The 23899-nt window shown below is 41.9% G+C and overlaps 2 protein-coding genes across 2 annotated transcripts in view; one reads left to right on the top strand and one right to left on the bottom strand.

Annotated features, from left to right (window-relative positions):
• Positions 1-4316, bottom strand: part of LOC126188097 (39S ribosomal protein L38, mitochondrial) — a 50448-nt gene extending 46132 nt beyond the window's left edge. Inside the window, exons 1-2 of the mRNA XM_049929562.1 lie at positions 3963-4316; positions 3735-3881 (exon numbers count right to left, since the gene is read on the bottom strand). Coding sequence (XP_049785519.1) covers positions 3735-3881; positions 3963-4089 — 274 coding nt within the window. The 5' untranslated portion in view covers positions 4090-4316. The remainder of the gene's footprint in view (positions 1-3734; positions 3882-3962) is intronic.
• A 220-nt stretch (positions 4317-4536) lies between these two features.
• Positions 4537-23899, top strand: part of LOC126187479 (uncharacterized) — a 769527-nt gene continuing 750164 nt past the window's right edge. The window contains exons 1-3 of the mRNA XM_049928585.1: positions 4537-4641; positions 5127-5613; positions 6042-6150. Of these exons, the coding sequence (XP_049784542.1) occupies positions 5144-5613; positions 6042-6150 (579 nt within the window). The 5' untranslated portion in view covers positions 4537-4641; positions 5127-5143. The remainder of the gene's footprint in view (positions 4642-5126; positions 5614-6041; positions 6151-23899) is intronic.

The following is a 23899-nucleotide window of genomic DNA, read 5'->3' as shown; positions in this document are numbered from 1 at the left end:
GCTTTTGGGTCACATGTCTGTGCTTTGCGTGAGGAAAGATTCATCATGTGGACATACTGAACTTTAACATGGAGAGCTGTATCACCAATTTTCATACTGAATAGGAGAATGAACATCTTTCTTGTCAATGTTCCAAGATATCCGACACCAAACCCAATCATTGCACATCTTGAACCATTGACATCTCAGATTACAGTCTGTAGATACATACATATTAAATACTGACAAGTATTGTGCTAAAAAGAATGTTTTTGAAAAATCTTGTTTCAGGCTTGACAGAAAATACTACCCCAATAAGCCTACGGAAACACTGGTGTCAACATTTAGTACAACATATTTCTTTACATCCTTTCCACAACAACAACAACATCGAAGACCATATGTGGAATATACAAATGTACTGACATACTATGGCAAAGGCTGCTTAAATGACTATGTAATAGTATTTTCAGCAATTTCTTAATTATTTTCCTGCCTTGTTACCCATTTGGATCACAAAAATAACTAACCACCATGTAACTTCCAGATGCAGATTTTTTATTCGCAATATATGGAATCAATGATGGGAAATGTTAACCAATGTATACTCTTAGATTAAGGTAGGTTAGCAAATTTACAAAGGAAAATGGACCAGTTGAAGTTAGAAATAGCGAAGTTTGATGGCAGAAGGAACAAGACTTCAGGTCAGGAGAATACAGGGTTATACGCTACGGTCGCAGGTTCGAATCCTGCCTCGGGCATGGATGTGTGTGATGTCCTTAGGTTAGTTAGGTTTAAGTAGTTCTAAGTTCTAGAGGACTGATGACCTTAGAAGTTAAGTCCCATAGTGCTCAGAGCCATTTGAACCAATACAGGGTTATAAATACAAAATTAAATAGGGGTAATGCAGGAATAGGTTTAATAATGAACAATAAAATAGGAATGCGGGTAAGCTACTATGAACAAAATAATGAACACATTATTGTAGCGAAAACAGACACAAAGCCGCACTCACCACAGTAGCACAAGTTTATATGCCAAATACCTCCACAGATGATGGACAGATTGAAGAAATGTATAATGAGATACAAGAAATTATTCAGATAGTTAAGCAAGACAAAAAGTGAATAGTGATGGGGGACGAGAATTGGACAGTAGGAAAAGGAAGAGAAGGAAAAATACTACGTGAAAATGGGCTGGAGGGGAAAGGAATGAAAAAGGAAGCCACCTGGTAGAGTTTTGAACAAAGTATAATTTAATCATCAATAACACATGGTTTAAGAATTATAAAAGGAGGTTGTATATGTGGAAGTGACCTGGAGACACTGGAAGGTTTCAGACTGATAATATAATAGTAAAATAGAGATTTAGGAAACATGTATTAAATTGTAAATCATTTCCAGGGGCAGATGTGGATTCAGACTACAGTTTATTAGTTATGAACTATAGTTAAAACTGAAGAGATTGAAAAAAGGTAGAAAGTTAAGAAGATGGGACATGGATAAATTGAAAGAACCAGAATTTGCTGCGAGCTTCAGAGGAAGCATTAAGCAAAGGTTGACTAGAACAGGGGAAAGGAATACAGTATCAGACGAATGGGTAGCTTTAAGAGATGAAACAGAGACAGCAAAGGATCAGATAGGTAGAGAGACAAGACCTAGTACAAATCTTCAGATAACACAAGAGATATTGAATTTAACTGATGAAAGGATAAAATATAAAATGCAAAAATGAAGCAAATGAAAGGGAACACAAAAGCTTAAACAACGAGATTGACAGGAAGTATAAAATGGCTAACCAGGAATGACTATAGGACTAATATAAGGATTTAGAAGCAAATTTCATAAGGGGAAAGATAGACACTGCCTACAGGAAAGTTAAAGAAGCTTTTGGTGAAACGAGAAGTGGCTGTATGAATATCAAGAGCTCAGATGGGAAACCAGTACTAAGCAAAGAAGGGAAAGCTGAAAGGTGGAAAGAGTATTTAGAGGGCCTACATAAGGAAGGTGAACTTGACAGCAATATTACAGACATGGAACTGGACATAAATGGAAGATGAGACAGAAGATACAATACTGCAAGAAGAATTTGACACAGCTCTGGAAGACCTAAGTTGAAACAAGGCCCCCGGAATAGACGACACTCCGTCAGAACTACTGATAGGCCTGGGAGAGCCAACCATGACAAAATTCTTCCATCTGGTGTGCAATGTGTAAGACAGGCAAAATACCCTCACACTTCAAGAAAAATGTAATAATTCCAATGAAAGCAGGCACTGACAGTTGTGAAAATTACCAAACTATCAGTTCAATAAGTCATGGTGCAAAATACTAACATGAATTCTTTACCGAAGAAGAATGGAAAAACTGATTGAAGCTGACCTCGAGAAAGATTAGTTTGCATTGTAGAGAAATGTAGGAACACACAAGGCAATCCTCACCTTGCGACTTACCTTAGAAGACAGGTTAAGGAAAGGCAAACTTACTTTATAGCATTTGTAGACCTAGAGAAAGCTTTTGACAACATTGACTGGAATACTGTTTTTCACATTGTGAAAGTAGCAGGGATAAAATACAGGGAGGGAAAGGCTACTTACAAATTCTACAGAAATCAGACGGCAGTAATAAGAGACGAGAGGCATGAAAGGAAAGCAGTGGTTGAGAAAGGAGTGAGACAGGATTGTAGCCTATCCCCGATGTTATTCAATCTGTACTCTGAACAAGTATTAAAGGAAATGAAAGAAAAATTTGAAGTTGGCATTAAAGTCCAGGGAGAGGGAATATAAACTTGAAGGTTTGCTGATGACCTTGTAATTTGTCAGAGACAGCAAATGACTTGGAAGAGTCGTTGAACAGAATAGACAGTGTCTAGAAAGGTGGGTATAAAGTGAACATCAACAAAAGCACAACAAGAATAATGGAATGTAGTCAAATTAAATCAGGCGATGCTGAGGGCATTAAATTAGGAAATGAGACACACAAAGTAGCAGCACAGTAAAATAACTGATGATGGTCAAAGTAGAGAGAGTATAAAATGTAGAATGACAATGGCAAGAATAGCATTTCTGAAGAAATCTTAATAGAATTGGGAAGACAAGAAATTTGTGCCACAACCTGATCAAAAGAAGGTATGGTTGATAGGACACATTCTGAGACATCAAGGGGTCACCAACTTAGTACTGGAGGGAAGTGTAGGAAGTAAAAACCGTAGAGGAAGACCAAGAGATAAATACATTAAGCAGATTCAAAAGCATATAGGATGCAGTAGTTATTAAGAGATGATGAAGCTCGCACAGGAGAGAGTAGAATGGAGAGCTGCATGAACCAGTCTTCGGACTGAAGATGACCACCACCACCACTAACAACATCAACTAGAACTACCACCACCAAAGCTACTACTACTACAGTTTCGGCTGCTGCATAAAAACAACTCTTTACATTAAAGATTTTAAAGTCATGTACAGTTTTTTGTATTTCGTATATCCTAATATGTGAATGGTTCAAAGGTTTGAAATACAGACACATTTCCCCTTTTAAACCGCACTTTTAAGCTCCATATTTACCACTGAACTTGTTAACTGTTCTCTTCTTCACACTTCCTTGCTCAATACACGTTTTATTGCAGTGTGTACTACTGTTGCACTACTTTTATCCTTCCTTACTCAAAAGCTAGTCTACTGTATATATACTAGTAGATATTTCATTTGAAACATGTTCCAGTCAATAAGATATCCAGCAATTATCAATAAAACTTACACTGCTTCTTCCTTGCAAGCGGTTCTAGGTGTTTATTTTCTTTGTAGATATTAAGTCTTCCTTTAGGATCGGTTGGCGACTTAGAGCTTTGTTTTGGAAAGCCAATGTCCACTTTGTAATGCAAAGATGGATCTTTGTAGTTGATTTCTGAAAAATATGGAGCCGCATTGAGAATTATGCTGTTAACAGAAAGCCGCAATACAAAGCTGTGAGATTGTCTGATCTAACCTTCAAGTCTTTCTTTTAGACTTCTTGCAACACCTGGTGGTTTTCCTCTTAAAACGTGCCCATGTCTTGAGAGGGGCAATTTAATAATGTTTATGTTATTAAAACAGAATTTACAAATTGTTCCCATTTTACCGAATTTCGGCGGTTTACCAAGAGGAATTCCGTAGATTTAACAGGAAGCACATTTAGTAAATATTTCCGTGTCGACTACTGTCACCAGTTCACATCACAGCACTCACTGTTTCATAACACACTCATTCCCGTATATATTTTCACTTCACAACATTCTTTCTGCACCAAAACGAAGCATGTTTACTTTTCCAATGCAAGGCGTCAGCTGTGACCAAAGAGTTTAGTTCGTACAGATTATCAATTTAAGCTATTTCGTAGGGACAGAATTACAAAAAATGATTCATGGAAAGCAGATGTACTCAGTACTGCCGTTTGGTATTTATTCTGTTTACAGAACAATGGTAAGTTGGTTATGAAACTATGGTAATGTGTGATAGGCTGATCTCTTTGGAAGTGAATATCACTGGCGCTTGCGTTTAGTTCCGTGTTTGCCGCCGTCGCTACCAGTTCAAAGCGCGTGTTGACGTGCATTGGGGAGGTTGTGCCTGGTATCTGGTGCTGTGTTTGCGTGTGTATTATCGGCGGTGACAAGACAGTCAAGTCGATGGTAACATATTTTTATGTCGTTAATTGTGGAATAATATTATGTTTCCGCTTATAATACGCACAATTTATGAAGTTATGGGATTACTATTAGATATATTTGTGTGAAATAATTTTAAAAAATTGCATGACATTCTCTGTGTCTTTAACAGGATAAAAAAGAAAGTGTGCTATCAATTTGTAATAAAAATGGTGCATTATGTTCTAGTTATTCGTTGTTACCTAAATATTGTGACAACAAGGCAGCGTTCAACAAGACTGTCTTCGCGATTGTTTGGTAACTTTCCATTGTTGTGCTTAAGGCATCATTTGTTTTTCGTTGACATAACTGTGGTGGGTCGACTTCTAATCCATTGTGTATGTGAAAAAGTGCCTTATTTCACGTTTAAAAGCATGGAAAAAAATGGCTTTTGAGCAAATATCGAAAGTTATGTTGTTTACAAAATTGGGACAAAATGGGAGTAACTCGTGTTTCCCTTTTCTTTTCAGATACATTCCCCAGGAAGATGACGGAACTTCTGATACCAGCACCTGTCACTCCTCCAAGGGGTGACACGTTCACACGCCGACTGCTTGAAGGGTACAGACCTTCCGTTGTGCCGCGTTACAACAGATCAGAAGATAATTTCTCTACAGAACTGAAACATAGCAAAAGTGACGATCTAGTGCTTCAGAGCCCACCTTTGATACAGGCGGAAATAAAACAACGATGTGATTCTCCGATACCGAAGACAGCGAGTGTTGTGTATGAAGATGATTTAGTGTCTACGCATGTTCTTCCGAAAGCGAAGTATTTCAGTGACAGTGAAGCAGATGTGGATTTCCGACCTAGTCCCGCAGATAGGGCTGCCCGTAAGGCGTCTGTCGAGCTTGCATCAGATTTGCAACGGTGTGTCAGTCGACATGTGGGCGTGTACGACCGTGTTGATCCCGAAGACAGTATTCGGGATATGATAACAGAGAACGATTTTTACAGGTGAGTCCCAAAAAATTTGTAAAACAGGAAGTACCTTTGTTGTTACTATTATTATTCGGTGGTTAATCACATATCTAATTTGCGCCACTGATGTTCGATGTCTACTTATTGATACGTGGATCTTTGATACATAGCAGGCACCATCTTCAGGTTTTTGTTTTGTGTTTATATAGGGTGTAAACATATAGCTCAGTGTAAAGTTATGGGGGCATGAATATCTGAAGTATTTGTTTCAATAACGTTTATGTACTTGTATAAATCGTAAAGTGAGCAAATTACAAACTTGTAGTTCGTCAACATTGCATGACAAAATATTTGTTGTTGTACGTTGTAAGGTTCGTTATTTCGAAAATTGTGTGTTAATAAATCAGCTGAACATATTGCTTGCGTAAGACGTTCAAAGCTTATAGTCTGCATTTATTTTACAGATTTGTGTTGTTCAAGAGACATTACGACAAGTACTTACATTTGTCTCAAAAGTACGAAGAAGCCAGAAACATCGCCTACTACTTGGAGGAGAAATATCACGAGATAAAGGTAGGACAACCACAGAACATTTATCTAGGGATTCTCCTACAAATTGTTGACGCATTTTGGTTGCGGGTGTGGTAAAGATACAGGCGCGAGAGCAGGTATTCCCGCAAGACGACAGTTCTTTCACCCGTGAACGGAAAAAAAGACTGAAGTATTGCTTTTAGTCACAAACCTTAGGAAAACGTCCATCCTCGTCTAAGTAATCATTACTGATTGTGGACATGAGATAGTAAAATCGCAAAACATTCTAAAGTAATGAAAACGTGGCTAACAGTTAGCTACTGGTCGCGTCCGCGAACATTGAACATTTAAACAACGAAACATTTACCTTGCAAATCAAAAAGTCAGGTTGTCGTACGTGATAAAATGTTGTCTACAGTGACTTTTTTTTCCCACACCCAGCGGTCATCTTTCAAAGTGAAATGCTTTGTTACCGAGTATTTTTTGATGTATCGCTGTATGAGACGACTGTATCAGTTGATATAATTCACTCTCTTGCACGTTCTCAGACACACATAGTAAGTGCTTGTAAACTTGTTTTCACGTCCAGCGGGGAATATTAAGCAAAAGAAATTTTGAGGTTTTTCTTCAGTATCATTAATCACAACCGATGCCTTAATTTAATGCACTCAGGTGTATTGCTGCAGCTGATATAAAGCGATGTTTCGTAGGAAGTTGCTGACTGCGTTGCCAGTGAGAACTTTGCAGAAAGGCAGGAGAAATAACGTTTACGATTTGAACCATCTACCGCCCAGTCTGATACGAACAACAGCAGACGACGTTGATGATATCGGTTTGGATACCGCTCTGAGATGTAAACGACCACGCGTATGTCATGACCTTCACCGTCGTCATCCTGCAGTTGAGCCTGAATCTTCCTTCTCCTGAAAGGCCCGCCAGTGGTTTAAGGGACGAGCCTCTTGTACTACAGGGTTACAATGAATAGGCCCAACATACATAATAATGTACAAAGTACCTATTTCTATAGAAGTCTTTATATGATACCAAGTTCTCTAGTTTAATGAATGAAAGATTCCCAGTCTTTTGATATGGCACGACACCCCAATCGAAGAGTATGACATTCTGTGATAGAGAGTATGACATTCTGTGATAGATGTGAACTTACGCCTCCTTCCTGTGCGCAACAACAGTTTAGCAGATTACAGCAGTTTTGAAAAGTCAGATGGACCACATGCTTGAAAGGAAATAAAATTGGTCATATTCTTGTCAAAGGAGCCATACCAGCATTCACTGTAGTTGGTGTAGAGAATCCTCGACAGAAGTAAATCTCGATGGCCAGACGGGTATTTGGGCGCCATTCATTCCGAATGACTGTCCAGTGCCTTAACCATTATTTCACCGCACTCATTTGGAGACATAACAATAATCTTCACTCTTATATGGTAACCAAGTTGTATCAGCCGGAAATATTAACATAACTGTTTCACCGGTTAAATCGCGTAGACCTTTGTACACAACTTTTCGTCAGGCTTATTTGTACAACCATACTCCGACTAGTCTGATTCACTTTTCGAATCGAAAAGTACGTGGAAAAACATTTAACTACGTCAGCGTCACAGTATAAGTGGAAATAAATACAATCCATCATCTGAAGAAACGTTAGCTTGTTTGGTGTAAAACATGCCTCTTGTTTGATGTCACCGCCGCATCCATAAGCTCTGCGCTCGGCAGTTTTCCACGCGAGTGACGTCATTGTAACGGAAACTGTGACCAGCCGACCTTCCCGGGCTGTCAGTTTCTGTTGACTGCGAGGACGCTATATATTTGTAGGCCCTTCTGCATTTTGTGCATCTTTGTAGTTATGAAAATTCGGGTTAGCAGACGTGGAGTCCCGAGGTGGAACTCGTATAACGTTGGCCAAATTGGAATGAATGAAAGAAATTAGGTGTCGCATCTAAGGTGTAACGAGGTTCAGCTCGTTCGAAAGGTGACCACTACTTCGCATCAGACTCGTTGCAAACGATTCTTAAAACTGTATGAATTTAATTTGAGCAACAGGCGAAGAACGTTTTTTGTGCTGTATGTATTGCACCCTTCACTTTATGCTTGCTTAGGGAAGGGCGGGGTGAAACTTTTCGGTCTGGCAGAGAAAACCTGTCTCATTTATATAAATTCGCATATTTTTCCTCGTAATTACTGAGGGAGTGTTAAGTCCAACAGTAGGTTGTTTCAGATATGTTTTCCTACAGCCTGTTTTTCTGTGTGGTGGGTTCTTCATAACTTTTTTTGTGTGTGTGTGTGTGGGGGGGGGGGGGGGCGGTGTTGGTGTCTCACTAGTTGTTGATGTAACCAATTGCTGAGACCAAAGTGCAGTCATGTGACTGCCCCCCCCCCCTCCTTTCCTACATGACCACCTGTACTCCACCCAATTCCCAACTCTACAATGTGTCGCCCACTCATCTTGTATACAGTCCCTCTCCCTCATCCCGCGTATAATCATTCCTGAGTCGTCGGAGAATGAATATATAAAATACTGGGTGGTTATTGTTAAAGTGCAGGTACTCACAGAGGTCCTGTGTGGGTTGTAATTATCGTACGACAGCAATGCGGAACCGATTCACCGTGGAGAAAAAATTAATTCCAATTTTGGCCGCCGGCTGCATGTCCTGCGTTGCACAGCATCTCGTCGACGCCTGCGGTGCTCATGTTGAACAAATTGTGTAAGCGCCGGTTAATAATGTCATGAACATTACGCTTTCCTCACTTGTTTGACCGTTTCTGCCCACGTCCTGTTCCTGATTACCTATGGAAGGAGGAGTAGAAGATCAGTGTTAAACGCCCTGTCGATAACGAGGTCACTGGAAACGGATCACAAGCTCGGATTAGGGAAGGGTAAGGAGGTAAATCGGCATGCCCTTTCAAAGGAATCATCCCGGCGTTCCCTGAAGCTATTAGTGAAATCCCGTTAAATCCTAGACGAGATTAACCGGGCGCAGGTTTGAACCGTCGTCGTCCCAAATGCGAATCCAGCGTGCTGACCACGGCGCCACCTCTCTCGGTTACATTTGGAAACATTTGTATTCGTCTTTCTTGCATTCATAGCGCCAGATTTGCACCAGATGTCCAAACTCGGAACTTTTTTACCCTTCGTAATTTGGTTCCACAGTAACACATTAGATTATCTACCAAGTTTCGCTGCCATGCGGTAATTATTGTCCACATTGGATTTCTGTGTGCAGCTGCACTTCAGTTATAACCATCCGGTATGTTTTACTTGAATATATGACGCTCAGCTTTCGCAGCGACCATGGGTTCTCTTAGAAGCATAAAAACGGCAAGTTGCTGTCAACGTTAACCAGCTGGAAACTGAAAAGAATTGTCTCGATAAAATGTCTTTGGAAACACTTAAGTGCTCCTTTTTTAAGACATTCGTCAGTGGCCTTAGGTATTAAAAAATGTTATATGGCATAACATGTTTAATGTCTTTAAACCAGATATTTAGTTGCGAATAAATGTTGTTAATAATTGGATAAAAAAGTGTAATTGTAAGCCCAGTCACGGGTTCAGTCAGCCTCTCGTCCTCGTAAAGCTCGTCGTTTCTTTACTGATTTAATTCGTTTGTTAGGCAACTTACACTCGCTTGTCCATCTTTCAGAGTGTTGAAAGTTTGTTCAAGCAGTTTGTCATATGATACTTCGATGCTAGCAATATCTCAAACCAAAGACAGGCACTGGAATCATATTCGGGAGGACGGCGATTGAAATATTCGCCCGCCCATCCAGATTGAGGTGTTCGTTACTACCCCTCCCAATGTCTCGAGGCAAAATTCTTTGAAAGAATACGACCGTTTCCATTACCCTGGCCTTGGTATACCCGCGTTTGTGCCCCGCCCCTAATGATCTCGTCGCCGACGGGACGTTAAACGCTGGTCTTCCATTTCTGTTTTTGATAGCGCCTTGCCAAAGAAATCATCTGCAGCTGCAACGTACACACTCTCAGACTGCAAAGTCTCGGGTGATGTATTAATACTTTCTAGTGTTTAATACTGAATTTGAAAAGGGCAAGATAAGTTTTTAAGGCCTATTTATACACTGTTTTCTTGCATTTCTTATGCTTGCGAATTACGTTTGTCAGAGCCTCAAGAACATCGACAAATCTCTAAGTGTAGGCATACGAGTATTTTTTTATGTCGGCCCAAAGCGTTGCATGTGGTGGCTTTAGCCTTATCGTGGAAGTACTCAAGGAACAAGTTTTTATACTCTGCCGTCGTTGACTAATTTTTTTTGTAGATATTCTTAACTGTTTCGAAATACAGGGCTGTTTCTTGAGTAGCCTGTACAGCGCCTTTTAGGACTAAATGTAATTGCGGCCTGATTCATTTTTGGATATAATTTTATATGCCACCCAAAATGAACAAGCCGCCCGTCGTAGCGTAGGCCGAAACGCTTGCTTACATCTAGTCCCTTTCGTTCTATATATTCAGTTAACTGATGTTCGTATCGTAATGCAGACTGCTCTTTGACCGGATGAAGGGCGTAAATTATTCGCATATCTTTACGTCAGAATTATTTCCACAGCAATCTTAGTTTATTTTAACGAAGCAAGAGATTCTGTTTACTGTTCGATTTTACCAAATTTTCCACTTTCCTTGCCATTTTAATTTTTCCTCTCTCCCTTTTTTTCCAACAAGGACCTCACCCAGGTCTTCTCAGCCTGGTTACGTCCCTTGTATTAATTCTGGGTAGTTTATTTAATTGTGTGGTAATTATTTTCCGTATATCGGTGTAGAGTAAACAAATATACAGCGACGTGATGCAATTCTAAACAATACAGGGGTCCCTGCATTGGCTCACGCCATCGCTTAGCAACAGTGTGAGGGGGCGACTGACAAGTAACGTGAATGTGTCCGTCCCCATTCAGCAAAACCTTAAGAAAACCATGAAATGCAGTTAGAATGACGACAGCACAGAGAAGGAAAGTCATCAACAAGCATTTGAGTTCCGCCAATCCGAGGCGCACGGACGTCAGATCGATTGCACCTCTGTGTGGACACAAACTCTCACAGGCATGTATGTTTAATGAACATGGAGATCTTCGACACTGCAGTTATACCCATGGTAATTTGATTTTGCCAGAATTGCATTTTAAATCGTAGGTGTCCTATAAACGGAGTAAAATGCGATTTGAAATTGTTTCTGCTTACGTATATTTATATAAGGCAGCTCAGTTTTCGCGTTTGTGCCAATGCAGTTTGTACCCTCAATCCATCAAAGTCCACCCACATTTTTTTGGCTTCTCTCCCTAGTCCCTATGGTACTGAATCGCGAGATGTCGCTAGCATTCAGACTGCTGCCAACTTTGACCAGCGCATGATAATATAACAATAGACCTGAAGCTATAGTCGCCACTTTTAAATGCTTTCTTACATTTCGTGAGTAAGTAATTTGTTGCTGTATTACTTGTACACGACCTCTTATTTCATTGTGCACCTTCTGACCTGACCCAAGTATTACTCGTTCACTCTGAGAAGACTCTGGGAGCAGTGGCTGACAGGAGACGTTTCGAGACATGTCGAAACACAGTATGACTTATAATCGATTTTCATTTCTTTCAGGCCGCTGCCAGTCCAGGCACTCAGTATTATGCGCAAAAAATATCTTCTTTGAACATGCCAATAAATTTAAAGGAATTCAAGTTCAGTTACATAAAACGTTTCTGTGATCTTTAACCCCGTCTTTTTTTTTTTTTTTTTTTTTTTTTTTTTTTTTTTTTTTTTTTTTTTTCCGAACGTGTGACTTTTATGGATGTTCATGTGTGGACACTACATTGTATATTGCCACTTTTGTATATTTCGTGCCCAGTAATTTACATGCACGTCTGGTCGTAACGCAAGACTTATGGGCGTGGATGATTTGATAATGAAGAAGCCGTCCGAAACTAATCATCAATAAATAAGTTACAGTTCCTGCTCAATTTAATACGGTTCCTCTAACAGTTACTGTAAAAAAGCGAGGAAAATGTTATTACACTCCATGTTGCAAAGTGGCTGTTGAGTGCATTAGCATTAACTAGAAGTGTGTGTGGCAACGTCGAGGCGAATGCATGGTTCCTAATGTCGAGAAAGTTCTTTCGCGGGGCATGGCACCAACAAAGGTTTGACAGGTCTTCTGTTGGATGCAGAAAACATTTTCTCCGCGAACTACTTTGCTATCGTGATCGTAAATTATCATTTTCGACCTTTCAAACGGTCCCCAGATGGTCACTTTTATTGCACAATATTTCCTCTTACATAGTAAAACTGAATAGTTTGGTAAGGTTGGAATGGTGCGCAGTATTATTGAGTGGATAATTTTTTTTTTTTTAATGTGTTGTGCAATATGAGAAATATAGTAATCTGTGGTCGGTACGCTACCAGATACTGATTGCGAGAAAATTGAGAAAGACCATCCAATATATAAAAACTTTGAGGTTCGCCGATGACATTGTAATTCTGTCAAGAGACAGCAAAGGACTTGGAAGAGCAGTTGAACGGAATGGACAGTGTCTTGAAAGGAGGGTATAAGATGAACATCAACAAAAGCAAAACGAGGATAATGGAATGTAGTCAAGTTAAGTCGGGTGATGCTGAGGGAATTAGATTAGGAAATGAGACACTTAATGTAGTAAAGGAGTTTTGCTATTTGGGGAGCAAAATAACTGATGATGGTCGAAGTAGAGAGGATATAAAATGTAGACTGGCAATGGCAAGGAAAGCGTTTCTGAAGAATAGAAATTTGTTAACATCGAGTACAGATTTAAGCGTCAGGAAGTCGTTTCTGAAAGTATTTGTATGGAGTGTAGCCATGTATGGAAGTGAAACATGGATGATAAATAGTTTAGACAAGAAGAGAATAGAAGCTTTCGAAATGTGGTGCTACAGAAGAATGCTGAAGATTAAATGGGTAGATCACATAACTAATGATGAGGTATTGAATAGAATTGGGGAGGAGTTTGTGGCACAACTTGACTAGAAGAAGGGATCGGTTGGTAGGACATGTTGTGAGGCATCAAGGGATCACCAATTTAGTATTGGAGGGCAGCGTGGAGTGTAAAAATTGTATAGGGAGACCAAGAGATGAATACACTAAACAGATTCAGAAGGATGTAGGCTGCAGTAGGTACTGGGAGATGAAGAAGCTTGCATAGGATAGAGTAGCATGGAGAGCTGCATCAAACCAGTCTCAGGACTGAAGACCACAACAACATCCATTAAAAAATAAACAGTTATATGTAAGAATTTACAAGCTTTATACAATAGGTCGAATATGAAAAGGAACAGGAGACAAATAATCAATTTTAGTTATTGCTTAGGAAATACAAAGAGAAGTGTCCCACATTAAATAAAAGTGGTTATCATTTTCCTCTTTCCACGCCACACACTCAAATTGTCGTGTGTGAATTTTTGCTGCTCCTTGTACCATACAAGAACGTAGGCTAACTGCTACAGTAGCAGCGTCTCGATCGAACAACATTTCGAACTAAATATGGAACTGCGTGCGTAATATTATTGTACCGTACAACGGTACTGACCGTCGAAGGGGATCACATGAGAAACTGCTGTTTTGTATTTTTTTTTTCCTCTTCTGCTTTCGTTAATGACTACGAGTAGCCCCTTCATGAATTACGTTTTCTCCTCCTCCACCTCCTCTTGTCCACCCCAACCCCCCATGACCTATTCGTCCTTCCCTTCTCTCCTCTTCTTCCGAAATTTTTGGTATCGTCTTGTCGACTCCACTGGTTGCATTCTATCATTTCCCTCTGTCGTTGATCTCTGTCATACTGGTCAGTGTGTACTAACTTTTGCAGTTTCCTTCCCTCCCACTCTGTTCTGGAATAGCGATATGCACATATATATTTGGCGGTACTATCGCGTACGCAAAGTGTAAAGGGGCAGTGTATTTATTGAGCTGTCACTTGTACTCAGTGGTTCATGCGAAAAGGTTTCCGACGTAATTATGATCGCAAGGCAGGAACTAACAGACTTTGAACGCGGAGTGGTATTTGGGGCTAGACGCTTGGGACGTTCCATTCGGAAATCATTAGGGAATTCATTATTCCGAGATCCACAGTGTCAAGGGTGAACAGAGAATACAAAATTTCAGGCATTACCTCTTACCGCGGACAACGCAGTGGCCAACAGCCTTCACTTACCGACAAAGAGCAGCGGCGTTTGCGTCGAATTAGTGCTACCAGACAAGCAAGACTGCATGAAATAACCGCAGAAATCAATATGGGACATACGATAGACATACCCGTTAAGACAGTGCTGTGAAATTTGGCGTTAATGTTCTATGGCTGCAGATAACCGACGCGTGTGCCTTTGCTGAGCGCGACATCGCCTGCAGCGCGTCTCCGTGCTCGTGACCATGTCAGTTGGACCCTAGACGGCTGTAAATCCGTAAGCTGGTCACATGAGTCGCGATATCAGTAGGTAAGAGCTGACGATAGGATTCAAGCGTGGCGCGGACCCCACAAAACCACGGACCCAGATTGTCAACAAGGCATTGTGCTAGCTCGTAGTGGCTCCATAATGGTGTAGGCTGTGTTTACATGGAATGGACAGGGTCCTCTGGTTCAACGGAACCAATCATTGACTGAAAATGGTTATGTTCAGCTACTTGGAGACCATTTGCAGCCATTCGTGGACTTCATGTTCCCCCAAAATAAGTCGTATCACTGGGCACAGTTTTTCGTCAGTGGTTGAAGAACTTTCTAGACAGTTCGAGTGAATAATTGGCCATCCAGATCGCCCGATTTGAATCCTATGGAATGTTTGTGGAACATAATCGAACGGTCGATTCGTTCACGAAATCCTGTACCAGGAACACTTGCGAAATTATGGACGGCTGCAGCGGCAGCAGCATGGCTCAATATTTCTGCAGGGGACTTGCGAGGACTTGTTCAGTCCATGTCACGTCGAGCTGCTGCAGTACGACGGGCGAACGGAGGCCCGACACGATATTACGAGGCATTCCATGACTTTTGTCACCTGATAGTTACTTGTGACGAATCTAAATTTGTGCCGGACCGGGACATGAATAGTTGCCTTAACCACTTCGACTGTCGGGGCACTCCCCCAGTGCCGGTCTAAACCAAAGACCTTGTAAAAAATAACTAGACTCACTGATGGCGCTGCAGTCGCGGGATAATTTGAACCTTCGGCTGGACGCCATTATAGTGGTTGTAATCTGATGTGTTGTGTAGTACTGTTGTTTATGAAAACCCTGATTCAACGTTGTATATTTGTTGGGACGTACATACGGTATTTGTTACTCGTAATTCTACTGTCTGTACGTTCCAATCAAAAGAAGTACAATGGTGAAGAGTCGTTCAGCGATTAATTGTACAAATAAATTCGAGAAAGGAACGAATATTACATTTCACAGGTAAATGAATATTTTAAGTTGTTTTGTATGTCAGTGCACTTGCTTAATAAATGTTTTTGTAACACGGTATTAGTATAATGTCTGTGCATCTATTTGCAGGTTTCCTTTCTCAAAACCATAGCTGTTACAAAAATGGTTACACGCTGTCAGAAGGCAACATTTCAGACCGACAGAATACCATTTTATATGTTCTGATCATTTTGAAGAAAGTTGGCTGATTGTAGTGTTTTCATGGTCTAGGTTAGGTTGAAACTTGATAATTTGGTCGTGAGTTGCCAAAGCACTATGCCATATATAACGCACTTCTCGTCATAAAATCTAAAGCAAGGTAGAGTCAGAAAATATCTATTAATATAGTGAGCAAATCTTCGAGTATTTTGATGCATTTTTCCGTACATCTATCGTAAATGAACTACGAAAAATGCTAGGGGTCCAGTACGTAACTTTTAGCTACGGCAGATTCCATGTAGTACGTAAGATAAATTCATAAACAGTGACTAGTTGCTGTTTGTTCATAAATTAAAAAGTATATTGTAGTAACGTATTTAAATGAGGCATTATATTTGTGACCTAACTCAAGGGAAGGCATTTTATAACCAAAAGCGATGTATAAACATTCGAACTCCGCGCGTCAGTTTACCACTCTAATGGCCGCCGGCCAGCTATTCAATTTGTCCGCTCTTCACAGTCGACCACTCGTGCGGTTGTGGGGGCCTGGTCTAAACATCCATATGTCACACAGTCACAATGGAAATTCTGCACTTTCGTCAGACTAAGCATAGGAAGGCCAATGCTATTTAGTGTCTTCATTTTAGCATGCATGTCTGAAGAACGTTGTATTGTAATAAATGCAGTTACTGCATCAACACGGACACTGACGCGATTGATAAACTCTTCCTGTCTTAAACCGCTTTATTGCCTGAAACTTTTTATTTTTGTATAGGTTCAAGAGCGTCAAGAAACCAGGGAGTTCTTGTTGGTGTACATCTCAAATTAACGACAATAAACAACCGGCGAGTATGGAAGAACTAGCTCACAGTGCCTGTTCGCATCTGTCAGTAATCAATAAGTGGGGATTGCTTCTCACTTATTGGAACAGGTGCTGTTTCTGGAACAATGGTTAGTGTCGTTAGGCAGCAGGACATCTCTTTAGGTGATCGTGAAAATTGGGGACAGTCGGTCATGCTTGGAAATGCCGAGGCATTACCCGACCTTCGGCGCTTGTTCACTTCCCGCTACAGCTCTGCGTTTGTACTTCGCCCCTCATGTAATAGGTTCCGTTATTCACACTGTTGTTGTTATTACTCAAGTACAGAACGGGCCCGAGTATTGACTGTTCCCTGTCGTTTCCAAGTACACGCACAGTGCATATTGTATTGCACGATAGCAAGCCTGTTTTGCTACGAGAGTTGGAACTTAAATAGTGGCAACTATTTATTCACAACCGATACAAAAGAGTTACGTGTTTGCACCAGTTACTGTCCTTCAAAGTAGCCACCAGCGTTGTGTAGAACCCGTTGTCAGCGACGTGGAAGGCGTAGTGTACCTTTAGCAGAGCCTGTTCTGTTGATGTTGCGAATGGAGCGGTCTACTGCCTGTCGAATCTCTTGAATAGTTCTGAAGCGAATGCCACGAAATGGTTCTTTTATCTTCAGAATTAAATCAAAGTCACAAGGACTTAAGTCCAGGGAGTATGGTGGATGGTACGGTACTTCCCAGTCCCATCGACCGAACAGAGCAGCCACAGCTTGCGCTGTATGCGCCCGCGCATTGTCGTGCAAAATGATGGGTGGGTTGCGCAGAAAGTGTCGCCGCTTCTTTCGCAAAGCTGGTCGTTAGGTGACGCTCCGAAAATGAACAGTAATACGACTTAAGTCCTTGTGACTACCCCGTTGTGATAAGCGATTACATGCCGCAGTATCGTTGATTTAGCTATTTCGGAAAGAACGATGCAATAATAAAGCTAATTCATTCTGCGTTGATAAGACATGCGTGGTCGCACTGGTGTGTAGTGACAGACGAGCTTTGTAAGTTGATAGCCGTAAGTTTCGTGTCTGTCTTTGTAATTCAGGTATTTTCCGCTATTGTTTTTCATCTGCGTATTACACTACTGGCCATTAAAATTGCTACACCAAGAAAGAAATGCAGATGATAAACGGGTATTCATTGGACAAATATATTATACTAGAACTGGCAGGTGATAACATTTTCACGCAATTTAGGTGCATTGATCCTGAGAAATCAGTACCCAGAACAACCACCTCTGGCCGTAATAACGGCCTTGATACGCCTGGGCATTGAGTCAAACAGAGTTTGGATGGCGTATACAGGTACAGCTGTCCATCCAGCTTCAACACGATACCACAGTTCATCAAGAGTAGTTCAAATGGTTCTGAGCACTATGCGACTTAACTCTGAGGTCATCAGTCGCGTAGAACTTAGAACTAATTAAACCTAACTAACCTAAGGACATCACACACATCCATGCCCGAGGCAGGATTCGAACCTGCGACCGCAGCGGTCGCTCGGCTCCAGACTGTAGCGCCTAGAACCGCACGGCCACCACGGGCCGGCATCAAGAGTAGTGACTGGCGTATTGTGACGAGCCACCATTGACCAGACGTTTTCAATTGGTGCGAGATCTGGAGAATGTGCTGGCCAGGGCAGCAGTCGAACATTTTCTGTATCTAGAAAGGCCAGTACAGGACCTGCAACATGCGGTCGTGTATTATCCTACTGAAATGTAGGGTTTCGCAGGGATCGTCTGAAGGGTAGAGCCACTGGTCGTAACACATCTGAAATGTAACGTCCACTCAAAGTGCCGTCAATGCGAAGAAGAGGTGACCGAGACGTGTAACCAATGGCACCCCGTACCATCCCGCCGGGTGATACGCCAGTATGGCGATGACGAATACACGCTTCCAGTGTGCGTTCACCGTGATGTTGCCAAACACGGATGCGACATCATGATGCTGTAAAGAGAATCTGGATTCATCCGAAAAAATGACGTTTTGCCATTCGTGCACCCAGGTTCGTCGTCGAGTACACCATCGCAGGCGCTCCTGTCTGTGATGCAGCGTCAAGGGTAACCGCAGCCATGGTCTCAGAGCTGATAGTCCATGCTGCTACAAACATCGTCGAACTGTTCGTGCAGATGGTTGTCGTCTTGCAAACGTCCCCATCTGTTGACTCAGGGATCCAGACGTGGCTGCACGATCCGTTACAGCGATGCGGATAAGATGCCTGTCATCTCGACTGCTAGTGATACGAGGAAGCCGTTGGGATTCAGCGCGGCGTTCCGTATTACCCTCCGATTCCATATTCTGCTAACAGTCATTGGATCTCGACCAACGCGAGCAGCAATGTCGCGATACGATAAACCGCAATAGCGATAGGCTACAATCCGACCTTTATCAAAGTCGGAAACGTGATGGTACGCATTTATCTTCCTTACACGAGGCATCACAACAACGTTTCACCAGGCAACGCCGGTCAATTGCTGTTTGTGTATGAGAAATCGGTTGGAAACTTTCCTCATGTCAACACGTTGTAGGTGTCGCCACCGGCGCCAACCCTGTGTGAATGCTCTGAAAAGCTAATCATTTGCATATCACAGCATCTTCTTCCTGTCGGTTAAATTTCGTGTCTGTGGCACGTCCTCTTCGTGGTGTAGCAATTTTATTGGCCAGTAGTGTAGGAGGTGTGCATAACAGGATCCTGGATGGTAAAGCATATTGCTAGACTGTAAAGCCTAAATGGCTACCCCCTCCCACTGGCTATCGAGTTTCCCAAAGGCGCGTGTTTTTCGGCTAGGATCTCAGTGCGCTAGGCGTGGGGAGACAAGAAGTACGTGCATTGTTCGCTTTTTAAAAGGGTACGGCCCGTCCGGGGCACAGAGTGCAGAGCTGCTCCGCCGGGCATTCACCTTGACTGTGGGGCGTGACCACAAAGTGGGTCAGCTGTGCACCCTCTCTCTATGTGGTCCCTGGAGACCATACTCCGAAAAGTGCTTAAGTTGTGGTGAAGTGTAAACAAGTTTCTATATGCTGTTGAACAGCTCAATGGAGGTGGAACTTAGAAATTTGTAATCCGCCCTCTGCTTTTTGCTGCTGACGCAGCAGATAACTGTTTACGATCAACGCTCGTACTGACAACTGGATGGTCCTCCACTGCATGAAACACTAATATTTCAACGATGCTCCTCTGTTACTCAGGGTTTTACAAGGCTCGCGCGAGAATGTTGTAAAAGTTTACGGCTTTCAAATCCATTACACGGTTAAACTTAGGAATGTTTCTCTCTCATTAAAAGGTATGAAAGCCATACCAGTTTGGACTGCATCAGAATTTTAGCTGAAAGGACAAAGATGCGAGTCCGAATTTTCGCATTGAAATGCGAATGGGGGTTGAAACTCACCATTACATTGACTTTCCCCTCTTTAAGTGACAAAGCAGCGTTGAGTCTTGTTGGATAGTTAACCACATCATGAGCTCATCAATACCCGCTTCTTAACTGCCAGAGAACGAAGGGAAGGAGTATTTTAATGTCGAACATAACACGTTTTATTTGAATATTCATATTCAGGTATCTCGACCAGTCGCTTATGAAATATTTGTTTATTTCCATAAACCAGTTTTCGAGCCATTTCATGTTCACCTTCAGATGGAGATCCAAATTCATTATATTCAGTTAATAAGTTGTTACTGTGTTCTACAATATCCGCAATGGATAAGTGGATCTCTTTTTATATGAGTTGAAATGAATCCCTTGAAAACTTAGTCCTCTAACACAGCGCAAAAATCAGTTATAACATGTCTGTCTGTGTAATGCACACAATCGCCGGAAAAGACTCGTCAACCCTAGACCATGTGCAAGACTCAACTTGTGGTTGTTAGTCTATTCTGATAATTTCGAGAGTTGTGGGTGAAACATCACTTTCTCTTTCGCCAGACGGGGCCGTGTTTCCTTCAGTTTCTTGTCGAAGCCGTCGAATACCTCACTAACATTATCGAGCGATTTCTGCTTTTTCTGGTGACGCCGCTCACAACCGAAGTATCACCATTACTTTTCCAGTCGATGGGAGTATCAAGTTCACCGGTTGAAACTCAGCTTTAATAATTGCCTTGTTTTCGGGATGTAATGGTGAATGAGGTCGCATTAGCGGTGACAACTCGACGCAAAGCCCTGCGGATCTCACTTAAATTGTTCGAAACACAGCATCGAATTTGAAAGCCATACCTGTCTGTTGTTCACCGACATCAATCACTGCATCCATCGAACCGATAATTTTTCAGTGGCTACTTAACATGGTCAGTTCATACCGATGTGACCACCACCTGTTTGACGCCAGCATGCAGTGAACATTCACCTACGGCAGGCGGCAGCACTAGCAGTCGAGGCTATTTAAACCTTGTCCGGAGGGGGACGCGGATACCAATGCAATCGTTGTCGTAATGAAGAAACAGAGCTATTTATCTAACGTCCAAAAGGACATGCTAATTGGCTTTGGTCCAAGGGTGGAGCGTTTCCACAACAGCTTAATTGTAAGCTGTTCGCGTGCTATTGTGGTTAAAATATATCGTGCGTGGCAAAATGATGAGGTAGCTGTGGTGCTCCATGGGCCATAGAGGGCAGTGGTGAACTACCGCTGCATAAAGCTCTGTGTAAGGAAAGTTTGCTGCCGTCCGCAGTTCGGGATTGGCTGAAACCACGTCACGTGAGATTAGCAGCCGTTGTGGGCCCAAACGTTAGTGTGAAGCGTAGGAAGTGTTGTTGTGTATCTTCGAAGTTTTAAGTAGCATAATGCTTCAGTGCTATGCTTTTGGCTGTTCGTTTCGAGGCGAAAAGGGATTTTTCCACCAGAAGTTTCAAAAAGGAGGATATTGGTCGCAATGGGAAGTATTGCAGGAACTCGACTTAACCATTCAGTTAATTTTATTCATTTCTGGCCTTTTGTCTTTGTCTCCTTTTTACATTTCTGTTACTTAGTTTCCAATCCATTGGAACAGCAAAGAGCTGGAAAGTCAGAAGAGCTAATAGGATGATTTAATGATAATTTAATTACAAAACAGAAAACAGAGATAAAACTGCCAGTTTTAGCACATAAAACGAAAAATAGTGAATGGTACCGTACAGAGTTATCGTGACTGGTAAAAAAATTGACCTGATTGACTGTACAGTGTGGTTTAAACTTATATTTACGATACTTACAATAATAAATTGTACTTTGTTGCACAATGTAATGTATAAAAAGAAAAAAAAATGCACTAGGTAACGACCGAACCTACGACCTTTCATTCAGTATCCATTAAAGTTACCAGGAGACTGATTCCTGTTACAACCTGGTCGCTAATCTACATTATATTAATACAAATGCAGTCTTACTGTGTCGTTCAGCCTACCTAGTTTCATTCGAACACATTTTAAAACTGTTGTATTCTCTTGTACTTTCGTAATCATTCTCCTAATGTTACAGAACAACTAGCAAACGAAATTTTATGGTATAGATCTGACAATGAGGCATCAAGGGATCACAATTTAGCATTGGAGGGCAGCGTAGAGGGCAAAAATCATAGAGGGAGACCAAGAGGTGAATACACTAAGCAGATTCAGAAGGATGTAGGTTGCGGTAGGTACTGGGAGATGAAGAAGCTTCCACAGGATAGAGTAACATGGAGAGCTGCATCAAACCAGTCTCAGGACTGAAGACAACAACAACAGATCGGACAAAAATGTAAAGCATGCGTAACTATATAGACACGTTTATCAATTCTATTTAATCGGGTACCGCGCATATATATTTGAATCCAGTGCTTTATTTCGTGCAGCAAAAGGGACATTGGGCGAATATTCTTAGTACCGAGTAGCAGGAACGAGAAGTAAGTCGATACAGAGCTCTAAATTAGCGATGGATTGCCCCTTGCACTTGCAAACTAGTATTGGTTCCCTTTTGTCCTGCTGACTATTGGATAGGACCAATTTAACGCTAATTACTAAAACAGGTGTTCAAACTTGATACTGCAACAAGAACTGCGAAATCTGCTTTCGCTGTTAATAAAGGATAGCATGGAAAAAACTGTTTCATGCTCGCCACAACTGCTTTTCGACACATTTAGCTGAAATCTGTGGAGATTTTTTGTTGCTAAATATCAGACATGTTTGAAGCCACTGATCAGTTTTAGCAGTGCATTAGACGGTTGAGTGCATTTCTTTAATATACACGGCTAAATATGCTGCAGAAGTCAATGTATCACCAGTGTCGCAGTGGGCCCAAAATGGCTGCCACTGGCAAGTTGTCCGTACTTTCTCGATAAAGAGCTTTAACCGCGACTGCTGTTCGTCGCGCAACTAGACATCCACTCAGGGCGACAGGTGGCCGTTTCGGATGAGTCACGCTTTATGCTCCGTGGGACAGATGGCCTTTGGCGCGTACGGCGTGAAACGTCTGAAAGTAAACACCGTGCAACAATCGTCGGAAGGGATCCAGGTCAGAGGAGATAGCGTTACGATCTGGGGAATGTTTTCGTGGCATTCTCTTGAGTGATCTCGTCATTCTGGATGCACAGTGGATCATCAGAAGTATGCATTTATCCTTGGGGACCATGTCCACCCCTACAAGCAATTTGTTTTTCCTCGGCACAATGGCATCTACCAGCAGGACAACGCAACGTGTGTCACGGCTCAAACTGTACTCGTGTAGTTCGAAGAGCACTAAGATGAATTTACCTTACACCCGTGGCTACGAGACTATCCGGATTTAAACCCAAAGCCGAGTATCTGTGGGACCACGTCGATCGGGTGGATCCCTCAACCGAGAAACCTAGCGCAGCAGCTGGGCACGGCACTTGAGTCGACATGACTCCATGTCCCTGTCGGTACTTTTCAGAACCTCACTCTCTTCGTGCACTTCTCGGAGCGGTTCGCGCTGCAAAAGGTGTTTATTCTAGCTTTTATCACATTAATGTGACAAGACAGTGTATTACGCAAGATGTTAATAGCCGTTCCCGTGGAAATACCTATGACCTCCGGTGCGGAAACACACCGCACTGAGAAACAGAGCGTGTAAGAACAAATCACAACAGTTGTGTTAGAGACTGCAAATGTGGTTCGCAGCAAACTGTGGTAACCGGCAGCTTAGGTAACAGAGCGATGTAACAACAAAATCTGTGGCCAAAGTCGCCTCTGAATGGATGTTGCTGTGGTAACTGCCCCGTAAACAACTAGCCTGTCAATCACTTTGTTGTTCTGACCCAGATATGGTATTACCAACTTACATTAGCAGTGATACCTTGCTCTGTCTCAAAGAGGACAGTGACAGCTTTATTTGTACAAAAGGTATAAGACTTTTGAATACTTTAAGCAATCAGTT

This window comes from Schistocerca cancellata, chromosome 5 (assembly GCF_023864275.1).
Source record: "Schistocerca cancellata isolate TAMUIC-IGC-003103 chromosome 5, iqSchCanc2.1, whole genome shotgun sequence".
Classification (NCBI taxonomy): domain Eukaryota; kingdom Metazoa; phylum Arthropoda; class Insecta; order Orthoptera; family Acrididae; genus Schistocerca; species Schistocerca cancellata.
This window is presented reverse-complemented; position numbering and strand designations above follow the sequence as displayed.